We start from the raw sequence: 19373 nt of genomic DNA on the forward strand, positions 1-19373 counted from the left end.
TATTTCATAGGCTCCATTTCTTTCTTTCCCTGTAGTTAATCATCTCCCAGGGTAGCGATAGGGAAGAAGTCAGTGGGTGAGAAGAAACTGAAGATGAGAGTTGAGAGAATGATCAAGGGGAAAAACTCAGAGGAGAGAGATGATAAAATCAAAGGCACAGTTTACACAGATTCAGTATCATCTCTACTTCAATGATATCTGAATTTCTTTCCCAAGTTTTTTTAGTTCTATGTTGCTGACTGTCAGATGTCTGACTAGCATCTCAAAATCATTGTCCCCTTACCCTAAACTTCCGTTTCTTCTGCAGGCACCATCATTCTCCCCGTCAACTGGATTGGCAACTTCAGAATCCTCTCTGATTCCTCATGTTTGTTTACTGCCCTTCCTCCTCCTCCTCCTCCCTCCCCCAGTATTCACTCAGTTGTCAGGTCTTGCTATTCATTGCTCTCTACCTTGTACCTACTTTCATTGTTCATCAGCTCCTGCCTGGACTATTGGAATAAGCTCCTAAATGGTCTTTTTATTTCCAGTTTCTCTTCTTTCTAGTACATCCTTTCCATAGATACCAAACTAATCTTGCTAAAATTAAAGTTTCAATTGTGCTGCTACTCTGCTCAAGGACTTCACTGGCTCCCATTTACCTATAGGGCTGAGTCAGTTTTGTACATAGGGAGACCTGGGAAAATTCACAGGTAGCAGGAATACCTAAGAAGAAAGGGAATGAGAAAAGGACAAGAGGCTGAAACAATGAGGAGTGGAGGTGTAATGGTAAGGGAATTTGAAGATCTTCCCTTCCCCTTAATAGAAGCAAACTCTTAAGCTTGGCCATTATAACCCTTCATAATCTGGCTTTATCATTCACTTATTTGACATGCCAGCCAAACTGGCCTACTCTTATCTATATGATCTCTCCTTTTCATGACTCTACCTAGGGCATCTCCCATGCCTGGAAATGCACTCCTGCCACAAGTCTCAGCTCAGGGGGTACCTCCTACATGAAGCCTTCCCTGATTTCCCATCTCCATCCAAGTTGTTCAGTGTTTTCCAATGGAAAGAATATTGGAATTGAGTAAGGAAGATCTGAGTTCAAATCTGGTACCAGACACTTGCTGTCTGACTCTGGGCAGATCCCTTCAACTCTGTTAACCTTAGTTTCTTCATCTTATGAAATGAGAATAAACACTAGCACCTAAGTCACACAGTTACCCGTTGTGAAGATGAATGAGATAATGAAAAAATGCAGACATTAAAACAAATGACAGCTCTTGTTCCTCCTGAAGTTACTTTCCGTTTACTTAACCTGCACACAGATTGCTCTCTGTGCTCAGAACCTCCAGCAGAGTCCCTTGAGGACAGATCTTACTTTGCTTTGGCCTTTCTATCCCTCACACCACTTACACGATGCCTTTCCTGTAGAAGCAGCTTAGTCAGTACGCGGCATTAAACTGCCCTGGAGGAGATCATATGGTTCTTAACGTAGGGCCTATGATTTTTTTCTTTTTCTTTCTTCTTTCTGTTATAACTTCTCTTCCCCTCCCCCACTCATTGAGAAGGCAAAAAATATAATACTTATTATACATATGAAATTGCGAAAAACATATTTCCCCGTTAGCCTTGTTGTGAAAAAAACAACTCAGGAAAAATAAAGAGAAAAAATAGGCTTCAGTCTGCACTCAGAGCTCATCAGTTTTCTCCCTGGAGGCGGACAGCATTTTTCATTATGAGTCTTTGGAATCGTTGTGGATCACTGTGTTTGATCAGAGTAGCTAAATTCTTCACAGTTGGTTATCCTTGTAGTTTGTACGTTGTTCCTCTCACTCTACTTTGCATCAGTTCATATAAGTCTTCCCAGGTTTTTCTGAAACCATTCCTTTATTAATTACAGCACAATAGTATTCCATCCCAGTCATGACTGTTCAGCTGTTCCCTGGTTGATGGGCCCCTCGGTTTTTAAGTCTTTGTCGCCCCACAAGAGCTGCTCTCAATATTGTTTATGTTGGTCTTTCTTTTCATGCCTTCGGGGTACTGACCGAGTAGCAGTACTGGTGAGTCAAAAAGGGTATGCACAGTTTTATGGCCATTTGGGTATAATTCCAAATTGTTCAGAATGGCTGGGCCAGTTCGCAGCTCCACCAATAGTGTATGAGTGTACCTGTTTTCTCAAATCCCTGACAGCACTTGTCACTTTCCTCTTCTTCTGTCATCTTAGCCAATTTGATAGCTGTGAAGTGGTACCTCAGAGTTGTTTTAATTTGCATTTCTCTATTTTAGAACATTTTCATAAGAATATTGATAGCTTTGATTTCTTCTGAGAACTGCCTGTTCATATCCTTTGACCATTTACCATTTGGGAAATGGCTTTTGTTTTTATAAATCTGTCTCAGTTCCATATATATGTAAATATATACACATACATATATGAAATGAGATCTTTATCAAAGAAACCTGCTGTATACCCCTCCCCCAATAGTTTACTGCTTTCCTTCTAATTTTTACTACATTGATTTTGTTTGTGCAAAATCTTTTTAATTTTATGTAATTAAAATTATCCATTTAACCTCCTGTTCCTCTCTATCTTTTGTTGGTCATGAGCTCTTCCCCTGTCTAAAGATCTGTGCTTCCAGTATATGCTTATGACTTCACCCTACATATCTAAATCGTAAATCCATCTTGAGCTTATCTTGGTACGTGGATGGTACAACAGATGCTGGTCTATTCCTAGTCTTTGCCAGTCTGCTTTCTAGTTTTCCTTTCCTAGCAGTTTTTGTCAAACAGTGACTTCTTGACCCAATAACTGCAATCTTTGGGTTTATCAAACACTAGGTTACTGTGTTCATTTGCTCCACTATGTTGTGTACTTAATATGTTCCACTGACCACTCTATTTCTTATCCAGGATCAACGTGTTTTGGTGATTACCACTTTGTAAAATAGCTGGAGACCTGGTACTGTTAGGCTTTCAAACTGTGGTATTAGAGAAGACTTTTGAGAGGTCCCTTGGGCAGCAAGCAGAGCAAGTGAGTCAGTACTTAGATATTAATTCAGGCTGTTTGCTGAAGCTTAAGGCAGGACTCACTGGAAAAGACCTCGATGCTGGGAAGGACTGAAGGCAAAAAGGGGAGGCAGAGGATGAGACTGGATAGATAACGTCACGGAAACAACAAACACAAACTCAGAGGGACTTCAAGAGATAGCGCAGAAGGGCCTAGTGCCCTATGGCCCTTGGGGCCACTGAGGGCTGGTTGGGCATGACTTCGTGGTTAGGCAACGCCGTTGACAGCCTTCCTTCGTATCTTTGTCACTGATTCCCCTGGTTTGATATACTTGACTTTTTCCTCCTTCAGATGAACTTTGTTAATAGAGTGATTTTCTGCAGTTTGATTGCTACAGCGCTGAGCAAGTAGATTGATTAAGTGGTGCTGTCACTCTTGTTATGCCGGCTCAGCCTATGCACAAGTAATTCTGTTTCTCCAGTTATTTAGTTACGTCTCCATTTAAAAATTGTTTCATAAGTTTTGTTAACGTGATTTCAGTGTGTGCCTTGGCAGGGAGACTTCCAGATATTTTATGCTATCCGCAGTTATTTTAAATAGAATGTCTCCATCTTTTCCTGTTGGGTTTTGTTGGGTTTTTAATTGATAACTGTATTTTGATATTATTGATCTTCATTACAGTCTTCTCTCTTTTATTTTGTGCATTTCAAAGCATTATTCTGAAAGGGGTCCGTAGGCTTCGTCAGACTAATAACAGTTACACGTTCCTGGGAATGGTAGCATACGCAGAAATATCTGCTCCACTCTTCTCTCATTAATGACAATCTCATCTTTCTCAGTTCTGTTATCACCCGTCTCCATCTCCATATGAAAAACCTGGGGACTGAGGCCTTTCAGTCTGATGAAATGAATCCCATACCAATACCCTGCCCTCATGGGGGCACAGGCTGGCACGCCTGTGGCTGGTTGTAAGACAGCTAATCTTTTCATCAGAAATGATAATGAGGGAAATAGAATTTTCAGGCAACAGAATTTTTCTTCCTTGACTTACGTGTTCTAAAAATTGATATTCTATATAATCAGCTCTTTATCATGATACTTGATACCAGAATGCCCCATTAGAAGGTAATCTAATTGTGTGATTCTTTTTACTTTTATCCCTGAGTCTAGTACTTAGGTGCTTAATAATATTTACTGAATAATTACTACTCTTCATGTCCAAGTTCTCATCTATAAAAATGCCACATCTAAAAAAAAGTACTCACAAGTAGTTGGCTAGGTTGTGCTCTTGTAATGTATGTGTTTCAAAACCATGAGGAGTTGTATCAAAGTAGTCATTGCCAATCCCACAAATGAAACATTTAGTCTAGAAAAAAGTAGGAGGATATAAAAGTATTAGCAATGGTGACCCTCCTGATAAATGGTCACTACACAAAATATTTCAAGGAAGCCCTAAAATATCTCTTACAAATTTTCACTATTAGAGATTTATTACTTTTTAGAGATTATTAGAGATTAATTACAGTTTACTAAACTGCTCTTAAAATATAAATACCTCCTGGAGAATTTTAATGCAGTTGGGAGGAAAATGTGCTTTGGAGCACCAGGAAGCTATAAGGGCAGTCAGATCCATGCGGTACACTGCAGGCATCCAGAAAGTAACAGGAAGATTTAGTCAGGAGATCTAGGTTCAGATCTTTATCACATTACTCCTGTGTTATTTTGGGCAAGTCACTTAACTTCTGTAGGTCTCAGTTTCCTCATCTGTAAAATGAGAAGGGTTGGTCTACATGACTTCTAAGCTTCCTCCCTGCTCCAAATGTTCCTATGAGGGCACTGGAGGAGAGGGGGAGAGGGCCACTTAAAAGGATACTAAAATAAGCTTTATCTAATTCATAATTGTGTGCAGGGCTGGCTCTGGATAGACAGAAAAGCATACACAGTTGGGCTTGAAGGAGATAACATAAAGAAGTGGCAAGTTGATGAGCCTTGAAGTCAGGCCTGGCTTCCAGCCCTGCTCTGCTCCTCACTCACCTGTGTGACTTGAGGCTCTGCATTCCAGCCCTTGGTGACCAGTTTGTTTTTGTGATCCTTTTCAGTTCTAAAGCTCTACTGTATATGCTAAGACTGTGCATATAAAGCATACCTCCATATCTTCTCTCACTTGTTCCTGCTGGTCTCTCAGTTCTCCAAAGGCATCGATGATCAGACCTGAGATTTTAATTACAAAGAGAATTAAAGTCCTCAAAATGATGCACATGCATAAAGTTATATCACAGCTGGGGAAATGGTAAAGTTCTATTTCTTTTTCATCTATGGTCTCAGGATTACTACCATAAATGGAAAAGCATAAAAATTCAAAACAAAACAAAATCAAACCAAACCCTTGTTGCTTTATAGGTGAATGCTGGGTATGATTTTCATTCACTTGTACTTATTATGAAGTATGCATTTATATCTAGAAAGCTGTCTTCTTATTCAGCAGCTGCTTGGAAATACTGCCATACAGATCAGGCTAGAGGCAAGGGATGACAGGTGTTACCATACTAGAGTAGAAAAAGGAGATAGTAAAGTCTAAATTTATCACTATTAATGTCCTGACAAAGAACTTGGCTTGTTTTTACTTTCCTTGGCCTCAGCTGCCTCATTGGTTAAGTTGGAGTAATCAATCATTGCCAGCCTTAGGGGCATAGTAGGGATGTTTATAAGTGACCAAGCATCTGTGTACCAAGGAAAGAGTCTAAGAATAAACCTTAAATGATTTAGCAGCAAATTATAATCCATTCACAAGCTAAGTTCTAACAAATGAGACCATGTCTTTATATGTATTATAAGGAATGAGTCTGATTAGACCCTGTCCACATTCAAAGTCATTGACGATCATACCTTGAATGATGGCCAGTAGGATGACAATAACAAAGAAGAAGAATGTGATATCAAAGACGATCCGATACATCTCGTAAGGATCACCAGCAGGGTCTTCAATTTCATCGCCAATGCCCCCCCCAGCTCTTACTCCTACGTACATGTGGAACAGGTAACACTGGAAAAAGAAGAGTATTTTTAAAAACCAAAATAGGTGATACACAGGATTAGACTAGAAGATGGCAACATTAAGGAGAGCTTTCAGATACAATTAATTATTTGAGATTTAAGCAACGTATTGAAGATACGCAATGACAGGAATTGAGTTTTATGTATGGCTTAATTAAGGAGTAACTTAGGTTGTATGTTAGTGATGACATCTATTGGTGCTGAGGTTGGCCACTACTCAACCCAACCACTACTCATCAGAATTGTTTCCAGCTGCGCCACTGAAAGAGCAGGCTGCCACAGGGCTGAAATTCCTTCCTCCTAACCCCAAAGTAATCAGATCTCAGCACAATATCCACTTTTCAAAGTTTGCTGATTCCTAGCAAACATTGAGATTGTGGTGAGAAAATTACTACCCCCCACACCCCATATCCAGCAAGATTTAATATGCGTATGGCCCTGTCTTTATTTACAAGGTAGGTAGGTTAAAATCCCCCTAGTACTAACTAACTAACTTAGTGGCATCTAGATGTGATGGTGTCAGTTCCTATCTCGTCAAAGTTAATTTTGTTTGTCTCAGAGTTTTAAAGTATGTGGCATTCCTTAAGAGGAATTAGCCACTGGACCTGGGCATTAAGTTTCTGAAGCGTGGATGCCTATCATCTTCACGCTGAAAAAGAGGATAAAACTTCTGTAGTTATTATTGCTGTCTTGGTGTCTGCTCAATAATCCTAGCCTAGTAATGCTTTTTCTTCTCCAGTGGTTTTTAAAAGAGATGGAAACTAGAAAAATGCAATTAAAAAAGGGAGGATGCAGTGTTCAGGATGCCCTTGACAGATAAGTTCTAGGCCAGAACTCAGTGGATGCTCTGAAAGTGCCACTCAAGTGATGGATGGGGTGAATGGTCTAGAATATACTCTCTGATGTTCTTACCAATGTAACTCTAGTGATTCACTGCCATTAGCCAACTACATAGTGTATGAAACCTCTAGTCAGGGTTTTTTTATACATTTTTTTTCAGAAGCAGATCAAAGGACACTTTTAGTGGTACAACACTTTTATTTTGCATCTGCTATGTAAGATACTATCTGGTCTTGTAGAGTCTATTCAGAGGTTTAATGTTCTATGAAAGAATATTGTCTAAGAAGATTTTTGTGAATTGAATTACCCATGCAGGGGTGCACAGTAATTCCATGTTTCATTTTGAGATCACAGAGAATCAGAAAAAAATATGGTACAACAGTCTCATTAAGTCTGTAGTTTGAATTAGGCATTTTAAAAAACAACCCTCTTGCTGGCTGTAATCTTCCTATTCTGTCAGCAAGGTTGCAGGGCTCTTTTGTTCCCCCTGGAGAAAACAACTCCCTCTGCTTAAAAAGCAGCCTTGATTGAGAGATGATGTGAGGTTCATGGAATGAAGACTGGTCTGTGGCTCCATACTTACTTTCTAACAAGCAGTTGGCATTATAGGAGTTAGAACCTAGACTGTTGGGTGCTACACTAAACAACTTTACATCTGGTCCACTGTGTCTTTTGATAGATGAGAAAACCTGAGGCCCAGAAAGGTCAAGCAATTGGTTCAAGAGTAACACAGCAGTGAGTATAGAGCCAAGATCCAGAAGTCCTACTGCTATTCCACTAGGAAATGTTAAATTTCAGAGGTTAGTGAAAACAAAGATAGGCTTTTTTCCCCTCAAACTGACAGTCTCCTTTCCTAGTACATCTATTTAAGAACCTCTTGGGGGCCCACGGACTCTAGCTTAAGAATTCTTAAGAACTAGACCAAGCCTCTGTTTTGTAAGACTACTTTCCCTCCAAAAGTAAGTAAGTTCATCAGCCACCCTTTCCCTTAGGACATATGCTCATCACATAGACAAGGTATGTTGGGGAGGCCAGCATTCTTACTTAGATCACTTCCCCATAATGGGCACATCTTTCTTCCTTGCACTTGAGGACTCCAGTGGTCTACTACTTCCCTGGCCCAACCACGGTTTTGCCTTTCTGCCTTTTGCTTCTTCTCCCTCTGTGGAATTCCCTGAAATCATCCCAGCCTCCCATGAACTTTGCTTTTGTTATTCAAAAAACATATGAAACTTCTTTAGAATAGCTCAGTAAGTAAAAAATGCTGAAGTCAAATGGCCGTGCCCTCAGCACTGGGAGACCGAGGACTAAAGACTGGCCACATAGACTTACTGGTTAAATATCCATTTCCAAAGTTGCTTTATTTTTGTAGATAAATCTGGACTAATGACTCATCAATCTGCAATGGGATTCTCAGTCTCAGTAAGAATTTGATTACTGGTCAAAGAAAATTATTTATAAAATTTATGTTACAAAACTTCTTAAGTCTTTTAAGTAAGACTTATAATGTGTCCAGGCTCCTCCAGTTGACTTCTCCAACACACCCACCCACAAACACTTATTTTCCAGGGAGATGGTGTAACAAAGCAGAGCCTAAGACAGTTTGGTTACCGTCATCATGTCGTCGCATTTCATATCTGGCTCATCTTCATCTTCACTCTTATTGTAGAACTTTCGAAAGAAGTTGAAAGCCACCACAGTGTAGAGATAAACGACAACTGCCAGGAGTCCTACAGTCAGTACCAGCTGGGCATGGGAGGAGAAAGGAGGAAAAGGAATTAGAATCTTTTCCGTTTTAATGGGTTTGCTTTTGTCTTCTCTGACTTATTCAGAGAGAGTTCAAAGGCAGATAATTGTTTCTGTACTTGAAAAAGAGCAAGGAAGGACCAAAAAGATGAAGAGATGAAAACACATGGTAATGATTTGGGTACTTGGTTCTAAGGAGAGGTAGAGAGTTTGAGAGGAAAAGGAGGAAAAACCCCAAAATGGGACAATAAATTGGAGAGGCAGATGAGGAAAAAGAGTCTGTATGAATGCATGTAGTAGGTACTTAATGTTTACTAAATAAGCAAATACAACTGAAGACAGTTTTCTGTAAGAGTTAAAAATTTTCTTGGAATGTTCAAAGTTCCTTCAGTCAGCAGTTAACCTCCATTCTGTGGAGAGTGAGAGGATTTCATGGATTACTAGAAGTGGAAAGAATTTTAGAGATCACCATCAGGTTAACCAATCTGACCGGTCCCATTTTATAGATGAATTGTCTGAGGACCTAAAGGATAATATTAAATTACCCAAGGTCCTAGAGGCCATGAGTGACAACTGACTTGAACTCTTCTATCCTGACTCTTAGAGGCAACTAGGTGGTACATTAGATAGAGTACCAGATGAGGAGTCAGGAACACCTGAGTTCAAATCTTGCTTCAGAGACTTTATAGTTGTGTGACCCTGGTAAGGTTACTTGACCTCTGCCTCAGTTTCCTCACTTGTAAAAAGGGGATAATAATAGTAAGTCCGTCCCATGGCTAGGGCTGCCAGGTGATGCAGTGGGTAGAGTGCCAGGCCTGAAATCAAGAAGACTCATCTTCCTGAGTTCAAATCTGGCCCTGTTTGCCTCAGTCTCTTCATCTGTAAAATAAGTTAGAGAAGGAAATGGCAATCACTCCTTGCCAAGAAAATCCCAAAAGGGCTCATGAAGAGTTGGGCACAACTGAAACAACCGAACAACCACAACTTCTTGTAGCTGTTGTGAGGAAAGAACGAGATAATGTTTGCAAAGGACAAATCTTGCTACATTGTATTTATCTATTATTATTCCCCTATCATCCTGTTTTCATATGTTCCATATCTCCTTCATCTTAAACAAATGGAAAGTCTGCTCAGCCTTAGTGGGGTTCTGCCTCATCCTCTTCATTTCTTCCAGGGAAGCTCACAGAACTTGGGAGGATTAGTGAGTTGGATACTGAGTCACAGCTGTGAATTTGATGGAAGGAAACAAGGTAGGGAGGCAGTTGGAATAATAAATTCTCCAAACTGGCCTTTTTTAGATTTCAAAAATAAAAGCCAACCTTGGAATTATGGGGGAATATTCAATCACTTCAAAGCTGTTGAGGAGCTTTGTTAGTAGAAAGTGGATATAGTGTGAAATCAAATACGTCAAGAATGTTATCTGAAAGGGGAAAAAAAGGGGGCAGCTAACTGGTACAGTGGTTAGAACACTGGGCCTGGAGACAAGAGGACCTGGTTCAAATCTGACCTCACTCACTAGCTGTGTGATCCTGGGCAAATCACTTACTCCCTAACTGCCTTCAAAAAAAATGTTATGTGATAAGATCCTTCTTTGAATGATCTTAATAACTGACATTTAAATAGTGTTTTCTGGTTATTTACACATTGTACAAATTATTTCATATTTTCTTTAGATAATTATGAGTGACAGAGCTAGTTTGTTAAGAGTGCTTATTACATTATCCCATCCCCTCCTCCTCTCATTTGAAGATAGCATATGTTTTTGCACCCCACCTCAGGTCCTTCACTTTTCTTTCCATTCCACATCATTATAAACCTCATTCCTGAGTAGCTCATACCTGTTTGCCATTGTGAGTTACAGAAGATAAAATTGTTCTCAGTGTCTTGAAACCCATTGCAATGTCCAGTAAGTGAGCAGCAAAGAAGAAATTGTTGTAGTGACCAAGGATAGACATGGTTGTGTACCAGGCCAGGTATAAGAAGGACTGTAAAAAGTGTCCAATTGAAGAAAAGTTAAGCAGTGCCTCAACCCTGTCAAAATTTTTCCATGCCTTGTGATAAGCTACTGAACAAAGAAATTTGAATATTATCCTATCTAAACTTTGGAGAGGGGATGCCAATTGTCTCCTCATTAAGTTAAAGAACTGCACGGGCACAGATTCTGAGGTTGCTGTAAGCTCTGGGGATTCTCTGTTATGAGATACCATAAAGAATGCTAAATAAATCAAAATTTGGGGGATTAATTCTGCCTTGCCCTATTCTATATATGGAGGGAGGAGCATCCATGGATGGCTTTTGGGTCTGCTCTGATAAGAAATTCATCTAATCTTTCTAAACCCCCTTTACTCCACCATTTAGATGCCCATTACCCCAAAGGGCTTCTTGAGTTTCTGACTTGGGCTTTTGAAAAGGATGATTTCTATATATGTACCCATTGAAGCAATGAGCAGAATCTTAGTTTTCTTTAAGCAATTAAAACTTACATTGTCAGTAAAGACAACTCCCAGCTTCCAGATGTGGTACTTCATATCGATGGAGCTCCGCCTAAAGAGGATCAAATAATTTCAAACTCATGAATGTCAAGAGTTACGTGTTTAATGAGGAAGTTAACCTCTTCCTCCCATGTTTAATAACCAAAACACAGCTCAGAGTTTTGTCAAGTTATACATTTTCTTCTGGAGATGCTGCATAGTTCAGTTAGAAATCTTGTACCTTGAATTGGAGTTTCAAAAATTGTAATTCCTAAACACAAAGAACATCAGATCTTTAACTTTTTCAAAGTTGTTTTTATCATGGATTCCTTCTCCTCCCCACCTTTGTATATCTTACACGTATAATGAACCAAAGCTTTAATAAGACACCTCAAATCAGGGAGGGGAGTCATGAAACATGAAAATACCTGGGTATTAAATTACTTGTTAACCATTTTTCCCCTTGGCTATCCTGCGAGTGAAAATAATTAATGACTGCACACTAAAGAAAATACCACTCAACTTCATTGGACTGGGAGAAAAAATGGTTCAGCTTTAACCGAACTTCTTTAGATACAGATGTTCATCTAAGTACCATGACACAAGAGAGGCCTCCTCTGGTTCTGTCTGCTCAACTGGGCTAAAGTCAAGGGCATTTTTATCCAAACCCAGAAGTTCAGCAATACGTTCTGCTCCATAGAGGTCGCCATACTTGTTGATCACCTGAAAAAGAAAGGACGGCAAAGTAAGTCTGACAATCACACATTTACCACTCACTTTCTGCTTTAAAATGAGGCAATAACGATGGTTTTCAAATATCTCTTGGGATTTTATGAAGCATGGATGAACTTTCCATGGAGTCGGGAAAGGACTCAAAATGAAAAGGAATTAATAGGAAAAGAAATATGATGGAAAATCAAGCTTTCACAACGTTTAGATAAGAAACTGCCATGGATTCAAGCTAGTCTTTTCCCTTTTTTTGGAGAGAGATAAGAGCTGGTTTTGCAAAAGATGATGATGACTGTAAATAAAACTCTCACAATTAAGTGTAGGCACCAAGCTCTTCAGATTGTAGGTATCTAGGAATAAAGCCATCATTTTGCACAAGCAGACATATGAACACAGTTCCTTTCATGGATTACTTTTCCCAGGAGTGATGAAGTCACATCAAATTCTACCAAATTTTCCTCTTAGATTTACATTGTGGCAAGAGACTCCATCCCCACCAATAGAGCATACCTTTCTCTTTACAAACTTGTCCCAGTAGTTGCTAGGAAAAGACCTGTAGTGGAGAGACAGAGAGGAGGAAATTCTCAACATCAGGGGAACCATAGAGATGATGAAATGACCTTAATGACCTTTCAGGGATCTTGATCTTGGCTTTTCAATTCTGTAGCCCTCTGCCTTGGAGAACAGAGGCTTGGTTAGTGAAGGCTGCATGTTCTGACTGACTTTTTGGGGTTCACCACTGGTCTGTTCATTTCTGCTCTGGTAACTCTGAATTGGCTGCTGGGTTGTTTTCTTCCATTAACTCAATGGTTAAGAATAAGTTTGCAATAGACTTTGGACAAGAATAAGTATATGATAGACATTTAATTCCAGGAGCAAAAAGCCTAAGAGAAATCTAGAGGATCCCCCTGAGGTCCTGCAATCTGCTGGCATACGTAAGACACTCCAAGGGGTGTCCTAGACTGGAAGTTTGAAAAAGCTAGGTTCAGATCTCAGTTCTGACAAACTGCATGATCTGGAGCAAAAAGACTTTACTTCTCTAAGCCCAGTGTCTTCTTCTGTCACGTGGGGGGTGATAATACTTACAGAATCGATCTCACAAGTATTTTGTGAGGAGAGTGCTTTGTAAACCTTACAGTACAATGTAAATATGAACTGTTGTTATCTCTTTCCTCAACGTAACTCATGTGGGCTCTGTTGGATTAATGGAATTGGAAACCCATCTTTAGGTAGAACTTCTCTGAGACGCTGACACTGTTTTGTCCCTCCCGTGGGAGAGAAGATGCCAGCCCCAAACTCACTGAAGATGCCTTTTCTCCCTTTCAGCACGCAGAGCTACTATTTCTTTTTTTAAAGTTATTGTTAATTTTGTTAATTATTTCCCATTTACATGTAAGAACTTTTTTTAACAATCTTTTTTAATTTTGAGTTCCAAATTTTCTCTTTCCCTTCCATCTATCCCCCCTCCTGGAGAAGGCAAACAATTTGGTATAGGTCATACATGTGAAGTCATGCAAAACATATTGCTATATTAGCCATGTTGCAAAAGAAAACATAAAATAAAACAATAAAAATAAAGTTTTAAAAAAGTATGCTTCAAACAGCATTCAGAGTCCTTTGGAATTGTCTTGGATCACGGTCTTGATCAGAGAGGCTGAGCCTTTCACAGCTGATCCTCCTTGAAATACTGCTATCACTGTTCACAGCGTTCTCCTGGCTCTGCTCACTTCCCCTGGCACGAGTTTGTAGACGTCTTCCCAGGTTTTTTCTGAAACTATCCCCTTCATGATTTCTTACAGCACAATAGTATCCCACCACAATCATGTTAAAATTTGTTCGGCAATTCCCCATTGATGGGCAGCCCCTCAATTTCCAATTCTTTGACACCACAATGAGCTGTTATAGATATTTTTGTGCAAATAGGTCCTTTACCCTTTTCTTTCATCTCTCTGGGGTACAGACTCAGTAGCGGTATTGATGGGTCACAGTTTTATAGTCCTTTGGCATAGTTCCAAATTGTTCTCCAGAGTGGTTGGATCAGTTCACAACTGTACCAGCAGAGCATTTGTGTGCCAATTTTTTCATTCCTTCCAGCGCTTGTAATTTTTTCTTATTAGTCCCTCTGATAGGTGTGAGGTGGTATCTCAGAGTTGTTTAATTTGCATTTCTCCAATCAGTAGTGATTTAGAGCAGTTTTTACTTGTGACTATTGACGGCTTTGATCTCTTCTGAAAACTGCTTGTTCAAATCTTTTGACCATTTATCAACTGGGGAATGGCTCTTTTTTTTAAAATATAAATTTGTCTCAGTTTCTTATATATTTGAGAAGTAAGACTTTCATTAGAAAAAGTTACTGTAAAATTTCCCCCCCAGCTTCCTGTTTTCTTTCTAACTTTGGCTGCATTAGTTTTGTTTGTGCAAAGGCTTTTTAATTTCACATAATCAAAATGATCTAATTTGCTTCCTGTGATCCTCTCTGTTTCTTGTTGGTCATTGATCCTTCCTTAGGCACAGACCTGACAGGTACATTCTTCCATGTTCCCGTAATTGACTTGTGATGTCACTTTTCATATCTACAGTATTTATCCATTTTGGCCTTATCCTGGTATATGGTGGGAGGCACTGCTCCATGCCTAGTTTCTGCATTCCAGTGAGTTCTTACCCCAAAACTTGGGTGCTTTGGGTTTATCAAACAATACATTAGTAAGGTCATATTTTTTGCATACGCGATCTATTCCTCTGACCTACCAGTCTATTCCTTAGCCAGTAGCAGAATTTTACTGCTTTTTAATACAATTTGAGATCAGCTAGGCTACCTTCTTTAATATTAATTTTTTATCATTGATTCCCTTCATATTCTTGACCTTTGGTTCTTCCAGATGTATTTTGTTACTATTTTTTTCTAGCTCTACAAAATAATTCTTCAGTAACTTGACTGGTATGCCTCTGAATAAGTAAATTAACTTAGGTAAAACTGTCTTTTTGAAAAAACATTAGCTTAGCCTATCCATGAGCAATTAATATTTCTCCAGTTGTTTAGATCTGTCCTTACTCATGTGAAAATGTTTTGTAATTGTGTTCATATAGTCCCTGGTTTTGTCTTGGCAGGTAGATGCCCAGGTATTTTATATTATCTGTAGCTGTTTTAAAATGGAATTTCTCTATCTCTTGTAGAGTTTTATTGGTAGTATATAAAAATGTTGATGATTTATGCAGGTTTATTTTATATCCTGCAATTTTGCTGAAGTTGTTAATTGTTTCAACTAGTTTTTTAATTAATTCTCTAAGGTTCTCTAAGTATACCACCACATAACTGGCAGAGTGACAGTTCTGTTTCCTCATGGATTCTTTTATTCCTTCAATTTCTTTTTCTTGTCTTATTGCTATAGCTAGCATTTCTAGGGTAATACTGAATAATAGTGATGACGATGGACATCCTTGCTTCACTCCTGATCTCACTGGGAAAGTTTCAGGTTTATCCCTTTGCAGATAGATAATGCTTATTCTTAGTTTTAGATAGACACTTTAATATTTTAAAAAATGGTTCCAATGAGTCCAGTGCTTTCTAGAGTTTTTAACAGGAATGGGTGTTATGTTTTTGTCAAACACTTTTTCTCCATTTATTGGTGCAATTGTGATTTCTGTTATTGATATGGTGATTTATACTCACAGTTTTCCTAATATTGAATCAGCCCTGCATTCCTGGTATAAATCCCACCTGGTGGTAAGTATATGATCTTTGTAATACATTGCTGTAATCTCCTGGCTAGCATTTTATTTAAAAATTTTCCAGTAATATTCATTAAGGAAATTGATCTATAGTTTTCTTTCTCTGTTTTTGCTTTCCCTGGTTTAGGTATCAAAAATCATATGTTATAAAAGGAATTTGGTAAGACTCCTTAGGACATTACCTGTTTTTTCAAATAGGTTATATAGTATTGGGATTAATTGTTCCTAAAATGTTTAGTAGAATTCACTTGTAAATCCATTTGGTCCTGGGAATTGTCCCTTGGGGAGCTCATTGATGACTTGTTCAATTTCTTTTTCTAGGCTAGGGTTAATTGAATATTTTAATTCCTCTTCTGTTAATCTGGGCAGTTTATATTTTTGTAAACATTCATCCGTTTCACTTAGATTGTCAGTTTTACTGTCATATAATTGGGCAAAATAACTCCTAATAATTGCTTTAATTTCATTTTCCTTTGTGATATGTTTCCTTTGTGATATTTTTCATTTTTGATATCAGTAATTTAGTTTTCTTTTTTTGTTAAATCAAATTAAGCACTGATTGATCTATTTTATTGTTCTTTTCCTCTTCATAAAACCAGCTCCTAGTTTTATTAGTTCATTTTTTTAAACTTTAAATTTAATAATTTCTCCTTTAATTTTCAAGATTTCCATTTTGGTGTTTAATTGGGGATTTTTCATTTTTCTTTTTCTAGTATTTTTATTTACATGCCCAGTTCACTGATCTGCTTTTTCTCTCATTTATTGATGATGCCTTAAGAGACATCAGTCTCCCCCTAAGTGCTGCTTCGGCCATGTCCCACAAGTTCTGGGACGTTCTCATTGTTATTCTCTTCACTGAAAGGGTTGATTTTCTCTGTGATTTATTCTCTGACCCACTCGTTCTTTAGGATTAGCTTATTTAGTTTCCATTGGACTTTCCATCCATGCTTCCATGGTCCTTTATTGCATTATGATCTGAAAAGGGTACGTTTAGTCTTTCTGCTTTCCTGCATTTGGTTGGGAGGCATTGATGCCTAATAATTCAGTTTTTCTGAAGGTGTTGTGTACAGCAGAGAAAAAAGAAATTTCCTTTCTATTCCAATTCAATTCTCTCCAGAGGTTTTAATGTATCTAACTTTTCTAAGATTCTATTAATCTCCTTGATTTCTGTCTTGTTTATTTTATGGTTAGATTTGTGTGTGTTTGTCCTTTGTTGCTGAAGAAAATGCCATCAGAGAAATAATGACATGACTTGCACTTGCCTTTATTTTGAGTGAGGGAGGGCTGTGCAGGTCACCAGCCTCACTTCTCCTCCAGAGCCATCTGAATCCAGTGACCAGATATTCATCAGGATGACTGGAGATGACCCAGGATGAGGCAGTTGGGGTTAAGTGACTTGCCCAAGGTCACACAACTAGTGAGTGTCAAGTGTCTGAGGTGAGATTTGAATTCAGGTCCTCCTGACTCCTGCATTGGTGCTCTATCCACTGTACCACCTAGCTGCCCCATAGTTGGATTTATCTAGCTTTGAAAGGAGAAAGTTGAGGTACCCTACTAATATATATCTACTGTCTATTTCCTCCTATAACTCATTTAACTTTTCTCTTAAGAATTTAAATACCATTAAATGATATTTGGCGCATACACGGTTAGTATTGATACTACTGCATTGTCTATTTTAACAAAATGTAGATCCCTTGCTATTATTTCTTTTAATTAGGTGTATTTTTGCTCTTGCTTTGTCTGAGATCATGATGACTATCTCTGCCTTTTTTTACTTCAGTTGAAGCACAATAGATCTTATTATCTTATCTTAGCCACTTATTTTAAACTGTGTGTCTCTTGTGTAAAACATATTGTTGGATTTTGTTTTTTAATCCATTCTGCTGTCTGCTTCTGTTTTATAAGTGAGTTCATCACATCCACAGTTAGGATTACTCACTGCATTTCTATCCATTTCATTTTCTTCTGTTTATCCTTCTCTATTTTGTAAAAAAAAAAAAAAAAAAAAAAATTATTTTTAGTTTTCAGCATTCACTTTTATAAGATTTTGAGTTTTAAATTTTCTCCTTATCCCAGAAGCTGGAGTCTTGGTGTTTATCAAAAATTAGATTACTTATGGTCATTCACTACTGTGTCTTATGTACCTAACCTATTCTACTGATCCACAATTCTATTTCTTTGCCAGTATCAAGTAGTTTTGATGATTGCTGCTTTATAATACAACTAAAGATCTGGTAAGGCTAGGCTACCTTCCCTTGCACTCTTTTTCATTAATCTCCTTGATATTCTGGATCTTTTGTTCTTCCAGAAGAATTTTATTATTTTTTATAGTTCTATGTAATGATTTTTTATTATATTAGTACCGCCTACCCATGAGCAAAGTGATATTTTCCCACTTACTTAGATCTGGCTTTATTTGTGTGAAAAGTGTTCTGTGATTGTGTTCATGTAGTCCTGGGTTTATCCTGGCAGCTAGACTCCCAGATATTGTATATTATCTACACTTACTTTAAGTGGAATTTCTCTTTATATCTCTTATTTCTCTTTATATCTATCTCTTATTTCTCTTTATATCTCTTATTTCTCTTTATATCTATCTCTTATTTCTCTTTATATCTCTTATTTCTCTTTATATCTCTTATTTCTCTTTATGTCTCTTATTTCTCTTTATGTCTCTTATTTCTCTTTATGTCTCTTATTTCTCTTTATGTCTCTTATTTCTCTTTATGTCTCTTATTTCTCTTTATGTCTCTTATTTCTCTTTATGTCTCTTATTTCTCTTTATGTCTCTTATTTCTCTTTATGTCTCTTATTTCTCTTTATATCTCTTGCTGTTGGACTTCTTCAAGGATCAAATATAAAACGCTCTCCAAGTCTCATCTAAAGTCCAAGTCTTTCCTAGACCTCCTTAACCTTAGTGTCTTCTCTTGAGATTTAGCCAAATTTATCCTGCATATATCTTGTTTGTACGTAGTTTTCATGTTATTTTCTCCACTGGATCGTGAACTTCTTAAGAGCAGAGACATTTTTTTTTTTTTTTACCTTTCTTTGTATCCCTAGCACAGATTCTGGTACATAATAAGTGCTTCATGAATGCCTGTTGACTTATCTCAGTACCAGCTTAGGCTAGTCTGAGGAAAAGAAACTCCGCCAAAATTTGTGTTTATGTTCCAAAACCTGATAAAAAGTAGCACCAAAGACCTTTTTTTCTTTTTTTCCCCTTTTACAGAAAGATACTCACGGTGTATTGATGACTAGGCGATCCCACTGCCCCTTGATATCATCTTCTGAAGGTTGCTCAGTGATATACAAACCATCAAACTCCAACTTTCTGGCTATTTCTTTTTCCCTTTTGAATACCACCAGAGGGACCTGAGAAATGGAAGAAGAGAGGAGTCCAGGAAAGAATTCCTGATCAAAGCTACTTGTCCATTCAGCTATTTCCACAATAACCCTTCAAACATCTGGGGCAGAATTTCTTCTTTTAGAATATCCATATGGATGGGAATTTATGATCTGTTTATAATGGGAATTGAGTTGTTAGAAATGGGCTACTGATGTGGGATGAAGGCCCAGTAAATATTCTTTTTCATTCTTTCTCCCACACTACTCTCAAGATACTTATCTGGCTCTGATGTATTCCTGGTAAGTGAACATTAGTTTCAACGGTCTCAATCAACAAGCATTATTAAATACCTGTTGTGTGTCAGAGATATAAATGTAAAGGTGAAACGCAAATCTCAGGCCAAACTGGACCCTTTAGCTCTGTTGCCTGGGCTATTGCAAGAGTCTGTCAAATGACTTCATGT

General features: G+C 38.1%; 1 protein-coding gene across 7 annotated transcripts in view; it reads right to left on the reverse strand.

The window, feature by feature from the left end:
• RYR3 (ryanodine receptor 3) overlaps positions 1 to 19373 on the reverse strand; it is a 750252-nt gene that overhangs the window by 5746 nt on the left and 725133 nt on the right. For 6 of the 7 annotated variants that reach the window (XM_072625274.1, XM_072625277.1, XM_072625272.1 and 3 more), the window contains 9 exons: positions 18806 to 18936; positions 12343 to 12385; positions 11699 to 11826; positions 11116 to 11176; positions 10471 to 10617; positions 8498 to 8632; positions 5879 to 6035; positions 5139 to 5203; positions 4258 to 4358 (listed from right to left, as the gene is read on the reverse strand). In XM_072625274.1, coding sequence (XP_072481375.1) covers positions 4258 to 4358; positions 5139 to 5203; positions 5879 to 6035; positions 8498 to 8632; positions 10471 to 10617; positions 11116 to 11176; positions 11699 to 11826; positions 12343 to 12385; positions 18806 to 18936 — 968 coding nt within the window. The remainder of the gene's footprint in view (positions 1 to 4257; positions 4359 to 5138; positions 5204 to 5878; positions 6036 to 8497; positions 8633 to 10470; positions 10618 to 11115; positions 11177 to 11698; positions 11827 to 12342; positions 12386 to 18805; positions 18937 to 19373) is intronic. The other variant, XM_072625276.1, reaches the window with a different exon arrangement.

Source organism: Notamacropus eugenii, chromosome 7 (assembly GCF_028372415.1).
Source record: "Notamacropus eugenii isolate mMacEug1 chromosome 7, mMacEug1.pri_v2, whole genome shotgun sequence".
Classification (NCBI taxonomy): Eukaryota; Metazoa; Chordata; class Mammalia; order Diprotodontia; family Macropodidae; genus Notamacropus; species Notamacropus eugenii.